General features: G+C 56.0%; 3 protein-coding genes across 4 annotated transcripts in view; 1 reads left to right on the forward strand and 2 right to left on the reverse strand.

Annotated features, from left to right (window-relative positions):
- The window catches only part of LOC141971824 (uncharacterized), a 165479-nt gene that overhangs the window by 80196 nt on the left and 72216 nt on the right, over positions 1–13067 (reverse strand). The window lies entirely within an intron of this gene.
- On the reverse strand, positions 200–4619 carry TMEM106C (transmembrane protein 106C). Its single transcript, XM_074929515.1, has 8 exons — positions 4545–4619; positions 3741–3961; positions 3582–3645; positions 2895–3054; positions 2650–2790; positions 2393–2442; positions 2050–2103; positions 200–1643 (listed from the first exon to the last, which is right to left on the reverse strand). The coding sequence occupies exons 2-8, from the start codon at positions 3931–3933 to the stop codon at positions 1484–1486; spliced, it is 822 nt and encodes a 273-aa protein (XP_074785616.1). The 5' UTR covers positions 3934–3961; positions 4545–4619; the 3' UTR covers positions 200–1483.
- The window catches only part of VDR (vitamin D receptor), a 45612-nt gene continuing 43757 nt past the window's right edge, over positions 11213–13067 (forward strand). Inside the window, exons 1-2 of one of the 2 annotated variants that reach the window (XM_074929510.1) lie at positions 11213–11273; positions 12496–12591. The gene's annotated coding sequence lies outside the window, so the exon portion shown is untranslated. The remainder of the gene's footprint in view (positions 11274–12495; positions 12592–13067) is intronic. The other variant, XM_074929511.1, reaches the window with a different exon arrangement.

Here is a 13067-nt window from a genome sequence, read left to right on the forward strand (position 1 = left end):
ATCAGAAAAAAAAAAAAAGGGCACTCTGGGCAAAAATGATAGCATGATACCAGTCACAACCCAGGACAAGGTTTGACTTCCATGAGGGAAAGCCAGAGCTTTTCTACAAACAAAGGACACAGGCCAGTAACACACAACGTGGCTTTAATAAGTAGAATTTAGTTCTAGGAACCGCGCTAGGGCAGAAGTGCCACTTCTTAAAAAAAAAAAAAAAAAAAAAGCAGCAAGGGATGTTTTCACCTCACACTCACACAAAATAAAGCATCCTTCATTGAAAAACCCTGTCACCCATGTCCCTCACAGCCTTCACCTGGGCTTTGTTTCCACACACACTCACCCCGAGGTTGGGTGAGCGCAGAGAGGAAACGAGGGCAGCAGCAACCATCAAATTCCCAGAAAAATTACAGAGGGGCAGAAGCAGAATGAAATCCTCCAAGCTGGGAAAAAAAAAAAAAAAAAAAAAAAAAAAAAAATCAGCAGCAAGGGTCACATCAGGTTGAGTTTTCACATTTATTTAAGAACAGAGTGGATAGCATCCGTGGGGAAGGGGCAGCTCCTGGGAGCGAAGCCTTTGAAACACTCAACTCCCACCAAAAATCAGTTTAAATCCGCGTTTGTTTGCGGCAGGCGCAAGTACAAAGCCACGCCGAGCTACGAATTCCCCAGTTTCAAACCCCAGAGATGCTGCAGCTGGTGAATGTGGGGGGAGGAAGGCTCCGAGCCACGCGTGGAGGAGGAGGAGGAGGAGGAAGGTTTAATTCACACGGACCCTTCACGCGTCCCCAGCAGCGCTGCACTTACTGAGGCTGTCTTAAAAAAAAAAAAAAAAAAACCCAAAACCACCCCGGTGGTTTGGTGCTGGCTTGCTGTAGGTGGCCTCAGCTGCCAGCAAACAAATCCTGCACAACAGAAAAAAGGATGTTTCAAGGTTTTTGGATTCCTTGTCCTCCTTCTGGGGGAAGTTACAGAGGTGGGAGCCTGCGGCTGAGTGTTCCCTACCAGAATCATCCCTCCGGAGCAAGATCAGCGCTGAACCGAGCTGGTGACGCGCTGCCACTGAACAAAAGTGGAATAAATTAATTGCACGGGACTAATTAGTTGAAGCTGAAAGGACCCGATACAGCACTAAGCTTCAAAACAGCCTAAAAAGTCAACTCTAAATCTCTGGAACCTTCAGATCCCACTGCACGAAGCGCGAGGCTGTTTTCCCTACCAAAAATTAATTCTTCGGAATCGAAGAGGAAGGCAGGGCCAGCACGACCCCGACATTGGGAAGGGACCTGTTTGCTTGCACATGAACAACAAACACCCCAAGAGGGTTTTGTGAACAGCAGCACAGCCCAGCTGCACGTGGAAGAGCACAAGAAGGACCCAAAGCTTTCAAATATCTCCCCAAGTCACTCGCCACCCCTCTGCTTCCAGTTGAAAAGTCCCTGGACCCTTCTAGAAATCCATCTGCACGAGGAAAACATCAGTGGTGGCCTCAGGGCTTGGTCTCAGCTTTGGCTGCACCCCGTGCTGAGCGGGACGGGGCAGGCAGCGGGTCCTGGGCAGCCGTGGAGTTGGAACTGCAGTCCACGTAGTGGTACGTTTCCAGAGCACTCTGCGTCACGTGGCCGATGTAGGAGAACTTCACCGACGTCCTGGGAGGGGGGGGTGAAAGAGAGATTTAGTGGGGACAGGACCTGCAGCAGAATGGCTTTATCAAAATAATTATAAAAAAAAAAAAACCCTGCTGAGGTTGGGTTTTACACTCATCACGTAACTCTGCTTCCCCCTCGAAAGCTGCAGATTCTCTGATTTTCGCCCAAGGCCGCTCGCTGTGGTGAGCTCTGGGCACACCCCCCCGCCCGTGAGAGCCCAGCGGGGAGCTGTCGGGTGTCTCCTCTGTCTTACATTTCACCCAACTGTGTCAACTGGCCTGGATGAAAAAGCTGACACAGTGAAGCAGGCCGGGGTGTTTGCCAAGGGGGATTTCCCGCACGTACCCCAGATTTGCTGCGGCAGCAGTTCCCTTTTGAGTCAGGAGCTGAGCAGAGAACCACCTACCTCATGAAGATGACGATGTTATGTACCTTCACCTTGGGAAACGTGCAGAAGAAACTGGAAGGGACAGAAACAAAGAAGTAGGTCAGGACGGGCTAAGCAGGGTTGCAGAGGCACTTGTGTTTCTCGGTATCTTCTGATGATATTTTCCCTTTGGTGTTAACCCAGCTCAAGCCACGATCCAAAAACCACATCCCAACAAAGCAGCCTTTCAAGTAATTTCTAACAAACAGTTACTTTCCAGGAAATTAGAAGAAAACAAAGTCATTTCCAGAGCAAGTTGTAACAAAAGCAGCTTAAACCCACGCTCTTCCCCAGCTACGTGCAGCGAGTAGTAAATCCTTACTACACATAGGAGAAGGGTCCACCCAGCTCTGCCTTCACCGTGAAATTCACCTGTAAAAGATAAAAGAAAAACACATTCACATGCAGCTTGAGAACTCGTTTCTGTCCATCCCTTCCAGAGCCTTTCCTACTTGCTGTTGCCTTTCAGCAAAAGCACAGGCTGCAAAGCTTTAAGGTACACAAAGACTTTTGACGCTCGCGCAGGTTTCATCCTCGATTTGGTCATGTTTATAATCAAGGGCAATGAAAGGTGGATACCAGTTTGTCGCTCAGAGGCTGGATGCTGGAGACGTTGGTGATCTGCTGGGTTCCCACCACGGTGTTCATGTACTGCACCTGACTAGTCAGGCTGGTCACCGTCACCGAGTAGAAGTTGGAGTTCCTGATGCGTAACGTGGCCTGGATGGAGAGGAGGGGGGAGGACACATGAGTAGCGGTGACCTTTCCTGGCAGCTCAGCACAGAGTTTATTCTCTCAGGAACACATACACACAAAAATTTTACCGTGATGGCAAGAATGACAACGGAGTTCTTCTTGTCGAACCAAACCTGAACCACTTTAATACCATCATCATCCACCAGGACGGAGTGTGGGAACAGGAAGAAAACCACCAGCCCCGATACCAGGAGGCAGAGCAGCACCGACAGCAGGACGTAGAGCTTCCTGGAAGAGGCAGGGAAGGGGTCACCTCCTTCACCCTAACACAGCATCTGCAGGAGACTTTGTATCTGAAACCCAACCCAGCCAGTAAACAACATGTATTTGTTCTTCCCTAGAAGAGACACAGAAGTGCTGCTCTAACGTTTTCGGTATCTGAAATTACTCACAGGCGTCACCCTTTAAGCAATGTATTTTTTTAGTAATGAGTAACCAAAGAATCATTTTTGCCCCCGTAGGGTTTTCACAATCTAGTGTTTTCGCTGTTGGTAAGACAGTTTCTTTCTAAAAAAGTTCAGTAAAGGGAGCGGGGATGAAGCGTGTGAGTAGGATCATTGTTTCCACGTTCACCCCACAGTGGGATTTCACGGGAAGTATTTAAATTTACACTTTAAATTGTATTTGTTGGCAGGCTTGGATGAAAAAAACACTAGATGAAGGAGAGGCTGCGGGGTTTAATTGCAGCAGTACAAGACAAAAGAGCCCTGTTTGCTCTTTGCAAAGATGTAATTACTGTCTCGGTACACACTTACGTTCTCTGTGGACGAAGCCGCTGGTCACTGTAGGGTATCAGAGCCACCAACTCGTTTACCTGCTCTGGAAAGCAGAAGGAACACGTTAAATCCCATACGCATGCTCATGTAAATAAGCAACGTTTTCTTTTTGTATTTAAACCCGAGAGGAGCAGTCACCTGTGGGAATGCAGCCGGTGCCTTGGCAAGTGGGACAGGTGATGCTGTCCTGACCCGTGAATTCGACATATGGAAACTTGGCAATGTCCTCCACACGGTCTCGGCTATCGAGTAAGTCGTCGTCGTCATCCTCAGGCTTCTTGCTCTGCCTCGAGGTGGAGTTATTGACAGAGAGGGAAAGCACAGAACCCATGGCTGCTGCGGGGGAAAAGCCGCATAACCTAGGAGAGAGGCAGCAAGAGCAGCCCTGGTCACTAAACAGGCTCACACCTGCTCCGGGCCAAGAAGAAAACCTGACCCTGAACTCAGGTGTGACGGGAACAACCGCCCCCCTCCAGAGAGCCATCCCCAACACCCCCTAGAGAAACACCTCCACAGCAAGACACCCTCCTGGGGGTTCAACACCCACCACAGAGCGCCCCCCCCCTCCTCCAGGGGTGACTCCACGTCAAGGGACCCCCTGCTTCGGGACCCCTCGATGGAGGGTTGGTTCCAGACAGCCCCTTAAACAGAGACACCCCCCCCCAGAACCCCACAGCCTCCACAGAGGCCTCCACCCCCCAGGACCCCCCAGAGCAGACATACCCTTCCTCCACAAAGAGCCAAGCCTTCTTAAACACCCACCCCCCCCCCAACAGCCCCCACACAGGGACCCATCTACCACCCCCCACCCGACAAGCCCACACGCAGCCCCCCCCCAAAGGCAATTCCGCTCCCAAACGACCCCGCAGGGGCCTGACCCCTAACACCCGCACCCAGGGGGACACCCCCAGGGCCCCCCCGACCCGCCACAGCCCCTCGGACCCGCCGCCGCAACCTCAGCTCCTCCCGCGCAGCCGCCGTCCCTATGACAACGCCGCGCGGCGGCGGAGGGCGGAGCCAGCCCTCGCCCCGCTCCCTCCGGCGCAGGCGCACAGAGCGCAGGGCGGGGTGGAGGGGGCGGGTTTCCGTAGGGACACGCCCCCTCATTGACTCCCCCCCCCACACACACGCCCGGGCGAGGCGTTTCGTCATCGCCCCGCCCACAAGGGAATGAGGCGGGGCTTAAGGGGGCACGGCCTCACCGTGACGTAAAGCCCCGCCCGGGCGTGCCTCGCCTTCAGTGCGCATGCGCCAAACGGCGGTGGGGCGGTGCCCGTGACTCCGCCCTTTTGACGAGGCTGAGGGGCGTGGGCGGAACTGCGCATGCGTTAGTGCTCCGCGGGGGGTCTCCGTGGGCAGAGCAAACGGGGGCGGGACGTGTCCTTGTGCGCATGCGCAGGGCGGCTCCTCCGCCCCGCCACGCGCATGCGCACGCACGGGGGTGGCCGCCGGGCAGAGAGCGCGTGCGCGGGGGCGGTGACTAACGGGGATGGGCGGAGCCAGTGTGGAGCGACCGCCCAGTATGGAATCCGCAAATGCCAGTACGAGGGCTCCCATCCCAGTATGGGACCCGTGCACACCAGTACGAGGGCTCCCATCCCAGTATGGGACCCGCTCACACCAGTACGAGGGCTCCCATCCCAGTATGGGACCCGCAAATGCCAGTATGAGGGCTCCCATCCCAGTATGGGACCCGCGCACGCCAGTACGAGGGCACCCGTCCCGGTATGGGACCCGCTCACACCAGTACGAGGGCTCCCATCCCAGTATGGGACCCGCAAATGCCAGTATGAGGGCTCCCATCCCAGTATGGGACCCGCGCACACCAGTACGAGGGCACCCGTCCCAGTATGGGACCCGCTCACACCAGTACGAGGGCTCCCATCCCAGTATGGGACCCGCTCACACCAGTATGAGGGCTCCCATCCCGGTATGGGACCCGCTCACACCAGTACGAGGGCTCCCATCCCGGTATGGGACCCGCTCACACCAGTATGAGGGCACCCATCCCAGTATGGGACCCCTCCATACCAGTATGAGAGCATCTGTCCCAGTATGGAACCCACATGCACCAGTCCAAGGGCACCCATCCCAGTATAGACCTTTCTCAAACCATCTTGAGGGTTTGCATGTGACTGTGCAAGGTTGTGTGTGCTCGTGCATGCTCATGCAGGTCCGTATGTGCTTGTGCATGCTCGTGTGAGGCTGCGTGTGCTTGTGCAAGCACGTGAGAGGCTGTCCATGCTTGTGAAAAGCCACGTGTGCTTGCATGAGGCCGTATGTCCTTGTGCACGCTCGTGCGTGCTTGTGCAAGGCGGCACAGCAACATGAGGCTGTGGTGCCGGTATGAGGCTGTGCAAGACCATGGGTCCTAGTGCAAAACATGCAAGGCTGCCTGTGCTTGTGCAAAGCCACGTGTGCTGGCATGAGGCCGTACGTCCTTGTGCACACTTGTGCGTGCTTGTGCAAGGTGGCACAGCAACATGAGGCTGTGGTGCCGGTATGAGGCTGTGCAAGACTGTGCGTCCTTGTGCAAAACGTGCAAGGCTGTCTTTGCTTGCGCAAAACCACGTGTGCTTGCATGAGGCTGTACATCCTTGTGCACGCTGGTGCGTGCTTGTGCAAGACATGAGGTCTCAGCACCCTGACCCCCGGCTTTGCACTCTGGGGACGCCCCTGCAGCAAGTAAAAACTTGTGTAAAAAGCCCAATTCCACTTAATTCCCCCCAAAACCAGCCCTGTGGGCTCTCTGTCCCTGTGACGGCAACGCCGGGTGCTCGGTTTTTGCTCTGTCTCCTTTTTTAGCCCCTCCCCAACTCTTCTGAGATTTTTATTTCTTATTTTTTTTCCAGTTTTACGGGTCGAACGCCCTGGTGCAGCAGCCAGTTCAGCCCCCCCAGCACCTTATGACTCAGCCGTGACGCCACGCAGCATCTCAGCTGTTTTCTAAACTTCTAAATTTTTTTTTTTGGGGGGAAAAAAAAAAAAAAATCTGATTTTTTTTGGGGAAAAAAAAAAATCTTAATTTTTTGGGAAAAAAAAAAAAAAGTCCAGCCAGCTCTTTCCTCCCAGCCCTAACAACTCTGGGATAGGAGCAAGAAAAACGCCCCATTTGGGTCAAAATTTATTTAATAAACTCCCTCCTGTGCAAACGCTGTGGATTTTTTTTTTTTAAATTTTTTTTTTTTTTCTTCCCACCACAATCAACGCGAGGGCTTGGTGGAAAACTGAATTCCTTCCCCTCATAATCGCCCCAAACCATCAAAATAAAGTTTAAGGCAAAATTAAATATTCCCACCAGTCTCGTTGGGGTCGTCGGAGCTGCTCTCTGGTGCGTCGCCGATGGAAACTTTATGGATCATTTATTCTCTCCTTCCCAGGAGCAAAATGCCAGGGAGAAGGAGGCTGCCCAGCTCGCCTTCCACCCCCCCCCTACCCCCCTCCATGCTAATTGCCACCTCTTAATTGCCTAATCGCGGGCTGTGCATCTCCCATGGCCCCCCCGGATGGTGGTTGCACCCCTGAGGAAGGTGCTGGGTGCAGGGTTGGCCCCTGCAGACAGACACCGGCATGGACGGACGTTGCAAACGGCGCGTTGAGAGGAGATGGGGAGGGGGAAACCCACGAGCCCCCCCCGCCCTGGGGATGGGCTGTGGGGGGTGAGCTCAACCCTATATTAGACAACAGAGAATCCCCAGACAGGAGCGGGGGAAAGAAACTGCCCCCAAAGACAACGGTGCAAATCTCCGCAGTGGCGTCCCCTCAGCCTCTCTTGGCAGATTGGGTCTCGGGTTTAATCCCTTTTTCTTCCCATTTTTAAACCCATTCTCCCCGCAAAGCTGGTGGAAAGGGACGAAAAGGGGTGCGGGGAGGGGGGGGGGGGGGGCAGAAGTCGCACCCCACCCGGCGCATCGCCACGCCGGCGGGATTTTGCAACCACTTCCCAAGAAATCTTCGCTCGCCCGGGGGGTTGGAGAAAGCGCCTGAGTCACCCTGAGGAGAGTTGGCCCCATTGGATGGGGGGGGGAGAGGGGGGGAGAGCAGGATGGGACATCACTGCCCCCGGGAGGGGCCCTTTTGGGGTGTTTTCCAGCCCAGTTGTGTTTATTTTATTTTATTTCATTTTATTTTAATTTTATTTTATTTCATTTCATTTCATTTTATTATTTTATTTTATTTTATTTCATTTCATTTAATTTCATTTTATTATTTTATTTTATTTTATTTTATTTTATTTTATTTCATTTTATTTTATTTTTTTAAATTTTATTTTATTTTATATTATTTTATTTTATTTTATTTTATTTCATTTCATTTCATTTTATTATTTTATTTTATTTTATTTTATTTTATTTTATTTTATTTTATTTTCCCTTGCCCGTGTGTCCCTCAGGGTTATCTGGGGAGGTGAGATGATTTGCTGTGGCTAAGGAGGGGGCTTCGATTCCTCCCTCTCAACATCTCACCCCAGCTGTTGAACCATCATCATCCTCCCCCAGCCCCACCGATCCCCAGCTGGGAGCGGTGGGGAGGGGGGCTGAGCCGAGGGGACCCCTTTTCCCAGGCTGGAGGAGCAACGAAGTCACCAAGCCACGGTCGCAACCCTGGGTCGCCCTCCCCACCCCGTGCATTGTGCAAGAATTCAAATCCTCCTGCACCTCTGCGCGTCCCCCGGTTCCCGCTTGGGAGGGATTTTGTGGCCCACGTGCACCCGCGGATGTGCGAGTCACGGGGCACGTGATGGTGAGCAGAGCGGCACCCCGATGTGGCCCCGATTCCCTCGTGCAAGGTGGATGGAGGAGGGAAAACCAGCAGGAGAGCTGCTGGAAAAACAGCTGTAACCACCCCGGATCATGACAGAGGGAGCAAATTCAACATCTCATCGAGCTACAAGCCTTCCCCATAGCTCGGGGCACAAACCCGGGCGGTGGGTTTGGCAGCAGAGCGTTTTTTTTCCCGGGGTTGAGGAGCACGTCGCACCGATCCAGGCGAGGCCAGGTCAGTGGGACACCCGCTGCGCCAAGATTTGGGGCATATTTTAACATTTAAACCACCACGATGGTGAAAATCAGCAGCCGGTGGGATGGGTACGTGCAGCCTCTTCCATCCGCAGCCCACTCCCCCACCCTCCCGAAAACAAAAATTCCCCGCCGCTAAATTATCTGTAATGAACTCCCATTTCTTCCCAGACGTTGTTTTCTCCAGGTTGGCCTCATTAAATGGGTTTGAAAACGGCGAACAAAACGCTTTCCCCACGCAAATTGGAGCTGCTGAACCCGGTGATGGCAGCTGAGGGGCGGTGATTGCCGCCTGCCTCGCTCGCGTGCCGCGGGGGCTCATTTTCTCCGGGGATTTGGGGTTTAGAGGACACTTCATCAACTCTGGGAGGTCACGCAGGGGCTTTCTCGAAGCATTTCTTGCTGTTTGATTCAAGTGTTGCTCATGGCTGCACCCCAGGTGGGGTTTTTTGAGGATGGAAAGGGAAAAACGGTCAAACATCCTGAGTTTTTTAGGCTGGGGGTGTAACGTGCCCGGGCGATGGAGCAGCTTTGGGTTGGGGCTGCAACACCGGCTGAACCTGCTCAGCCCAAACCCCCGCACTCCCAGTTTGACTCACGTCACCAGTAATGGGATTTTGGGGGGGTCAAGGTCACGATTTGTGACCCGGCTGGTTGCATTGTCCCAAATACTTGCCAGTCAGAGAGGGACTGGCCAGCAGTGTGCCCAGGGGGCCAAGGAGGGCAATGGCATCCTGGCTTGTACCAGCCCTGGCGTGGCCACAGGGACAGGGAAGGGATCTGAGCCCTGGGCTCGGCACTGGGGAGGCCGCCCCTCGCTGAGGGGGTTCAGTTCTGGGCCCCTCACCCCAAAAAGGCCATTGAATGACTCGAGCGTGGCCAGAGAAGGGCAACGGAGCTGGGGCAGGGTCTGGAGCACAGGTCTGCTGGGGAGCGGCTGGGGGAACTGGGGGGGTTCAGTCTGGAGAAGAGGAGGCTGAGGGGAGACCTCCTGGCCCTCTGCAACTCCCTGCCAGGAGGGGGCAGAGAGGGGGGGTGAGTCTCTGGAGCCAAGGCCCCAGCGCCAGGCCCCGAGGGAATGGCCTCAAGCTGCCCAGGGCAGGGTCAGGCTGGCTCTGAGGAAGGATTTCTGTGCAGAAGGGGCTGTTGGGCGTTGGAATGGGCTGCCCAGGGCAGGGGGGAGTCCCCGGGATCCCTGGGGGGGTTGAAGAGTCGGGCTGAGCCAGCGCTGAGGGGTCTGGGGGAGTTGGGGGGGGTCGGGGGAGGCTCATGGTCAGGCTGGAGGAGCTTCAGGGGCTTTTCCAACCTCGTTCATTCTGGGGTTCTGTGAAATACCAGCAGGTCCCTCAGGAGCAGCTGAATCCAGGTGTCCTACGGGCCCATGGCCTCCAAACCTTGCAAGGGCTTCGAACTGGCTCCGTTCATGCTCAGGAGGTGAAGCCCCGAGCTCTGTGGCACACCGAGGGTGACTGCAGGGCCGACTGGAGCAGCCCGGAGGCTGCAAACAGCCCCAGCTCTGCAGGGAACCTGCCCAGCCTTGGTCGTACTTGGAGCTGTGCCGAGGCTCTCGCCGATGATGCTGTCTCCAGTCCGGAGGTAGAGGATGAATCAGCTCTCCCTCTGCCCTTAATCTCATCTAAGCGTCAGAAAAACACAAGAACTCTCTCAGGGGTGTAATCAGATAGAGGTTTTGCAGAACGGTGGCAGGTCTCTTGGGCGTTCTCCCAAGAAGGGGAGCGGAGGGAGATGAGCCCAGCAAAATGCTCCAGCAAATACTTCAAAGGTCAGATGGAATTTGTTTGCCGGGTGATGAATGTGGCGAGTACTCCCAAGACCTGGTGGTTCGTAACTTGAGAAATCTGGGAAGGAAACAGCCTCTGAACTGCTGCCAGCTCTGGGGACGGGGCTCTGCAATCACGCCGCATCCAGGAGACACTGGAGTGAAGGTGGAACAGGGAGGGGACACTCAGACAGGTGGAACACGGAGGGGACACTCAGACGTGCTCAGGACCTGGTGCTCCAGGGCGACAGTTTGCCCGGGAGTGCTGGGGGGGGCACTATTGGGCTGGCGGTGCTTGCGCTGTCCCAGTAAGGGGCTGACCACAGGCCAGTGGGAGGTGGATGAGCTGCCTGAGCCCGCTGGGCTTCCTGGAGGGGTTTCACCCCCAAAAGCCCCAGGCAGCAGCACCCCACAAGCCCCCAGCAGCACCCCAGAAGCCCGCCGCAGGGCGCAGGGCTCCGCACAAGCCGCGGGCGCGGGGCAGCCCGGAGACCGGGGCCAGGCCGCGGGGTTGCCGTTGTCGGGGTCCCCAGACCGGGCAGCCCCGGCGGAGCGGTGCGGAGCGGTGCGGAGCGGAGCGGAGCCTCCCCCCGCCCGCGCCGCGCAGGCAGCCACGTGCAATCACCCGCCAGCGCTCGCCCCGCCCCAAGTAGGCGGGGAGGGGCGCGGCACGCACCTTATATGGAGCTGGTAGGCGGGGACGGCGCTGTCTCGCCCAGGCGGGGGCGTGGCCAACGCGTTGGAGGGGCGGGGAGGGGCGTGGCCATTTGGGGCGTGGCCTCGGCGAGGGGCGGGGCGCGGAGCCGGCCGGTTCCCGTCAAAAGGCGGCACCGGGCGCTGCGGGGGGAGGGGGTGGCGGCGCCCGGAGCGCAGGTACCGGGGCCCGGGCTGGGGGTGCCGGGGGCCCGCGGAGACGCTGTTTCTGAGGGAAAACCCCCCTCTGTACCCACCGCGGGCCGGGTCTCGGGGGGTGCAGTGGCTCCGCTGGTCGCCGGGACACGGGTGGTGCCGGCCCCGGCTGGGCGGCGGGCGGCTGTTGCTGTGGGGGGGCCCTCGGTGACCCCGCAGAGGGGGACACGCGGGTTGCGGGGGGACGCCGGTGCACCCCCTGGGTCATCCTCTGCCTTTTTCTTGCCGATTGGAGGGTCCCATGGGGGGCTTGGGGGTGTGCTGAGCTCCCCTCAAGGTTGGGGGGTCCCGCGGGGGTATTGAGCCTCCCCAGTCTGTGTCCCCCGCTTTGGGCCTCGTGTGTTCCCTATCCTGGTTTGGGCGCTGTATGTATGTTTGTGGGGTCCCCCCAAGTTGGGGGTCCCATGTGAGACCCCCCTCCCTGCCTCCCAGTGTCTCCCTTCAGCTGGGGGCTCTCAGGGCTGTTCAGGGCTTCCTCTGTCAAAACTGGGGTCCCCGTAGGGTTTGGGGGGGTGTCCCTGTCCCTCTCAGCCTCTCTGAGTTGTGGGGATGGCTCCTGGTTTTGGGGGTGTCAGGATGCCCCCCAGTGCTGCCCAGCCTTAAGTCTGTTCAGTCCTTGCTGGGCCTGGAAATGGGGGTTCAGCTTGGAGCTGGGGGGTGGAGGTGGCTGTTTTGGGGTGCTTTCCTTCCCACCTAAATTCCACCTCTTTTAACCCTTTCTGGGTTGGTTGGTGCTTCCCCCTGGACTCAGCATGAGAAAGGGGAGAACCTTGACCCAGTCCTGTACCCCGTGTTGGTGTGAACCCCCTCATTCCTCTCCACAGCCCTGAGCCCCTTCTGGAGTGTCCCCTTCTACCCCCCATGATGGGAAGTCACCTCTGTCCCCTCTCCCATGTCCCTTCCCTCTGTGTCCCTTTTTGGGGGTCCCCAAACCCTTCTGGGGGGGCTCCAAAGCTGGTGAATTACCTGGGTGCTGCTGGGATGCTTAACTGATATTTTAGGGTTTCCAGCCTGTTCCTTATCAACAGGCTGGTTTCTGATTCTGGTGTGTGCCTGATTAATGATCAGCTTTAAAATGACTCTTAATCTCCCAATTAAGTATGTTTTGAAGAGGAGGAGGAGAGATTTCAAATGCCAGGCTGAGACCTCAGCACGGCAGTAATTGCACTTGTTTGTAACTCCCCAGTGACTTCTCATCCGTCTCTGAGCAATCCCGCTGCCTGTGTCGGAGGTGACTGCCAGGATCTTTCAGCTGCGAGTTCCCAGCGCAAAGAAAACAAAGGTATTGGGCATCTCCCTGCAGTTTTTACGTGAGGAAGGGGGTTTTCTTTTTCCCTGGACCAAGCAGGGCACCCCTGGGCCAGGAGAACCCAAAGGGATGTTGGGGATGTAGGTGGTGTAGGGCAGGTAAAAGTGCCTGTTGTGGAGTGAGCTGCTCCTTCCTCTTTATTTTTTTTTTTCTTCCTATTTGAGCCTAGGACTGGAGCCTTCAGCATTAAAAGTTTCTCCAGAAACTGGTTTTCACAAGAAGCCAGCCCTGGCTTTGCAGCGTTTTGTGGTGTGCTCTCCTCCCACATAAGCTGGGCAGTGACTCATCTTCCTCAGAGGACTCTGTTAAAGAAGCACCAGCCATCTCGGGGCAATGTGTGTCTCCCAAAGGGAGACAGACATCTGCTCACTGTCCCTCTCTGGTCTACAGACCCTCCTGGGGCTTCCTCTGTCTGCTGGCGACCGAGGGCAAACCAGGCTGCCTTGGGT

Source organism: Athene noctua, chromosome 30 (genome assembly GCF_965140245.1).
Source record: "Athene noctua chromosome 30, bAthNoc1.hap1.1, whole genome shotgun sequence".
In the NCBI taxonomy this organism is placed as follows: domain Eukaryota; kingdom Metazoa; phylum Chordata; class Aves; order Strigiformes; family Strigidae; genus Athene; species Athene noctua.

What these genes read in the sequence shown, in the direction of transcription:
- TMEM106C (XM_074929515.1), bottom strand. Translation starts at nt 3,933, where the DNA reads ATGGGTTCTGTGCTTTCCCTCTCTGTCAATAACTCCACCTCGAGGCAG. An exon ending in CACCGGCTGCATTCCCACAG is followed by an intron (nt 3,646 to 3,740) that starts GTGACTGCTCCT and finishes TCTGCTTTCCAG; the next exon opens with AGCAGGTAAACGAGTTGGTG. An exon ending in AGCCTCTGAGCGACAAACTG is followed by an intron (nt 2,443 to 2,649) that starts GTATCCACCTTT and finishes TATCTTTTACAG; the next exon opens with GTGAATTTCACGGTGAAGGC.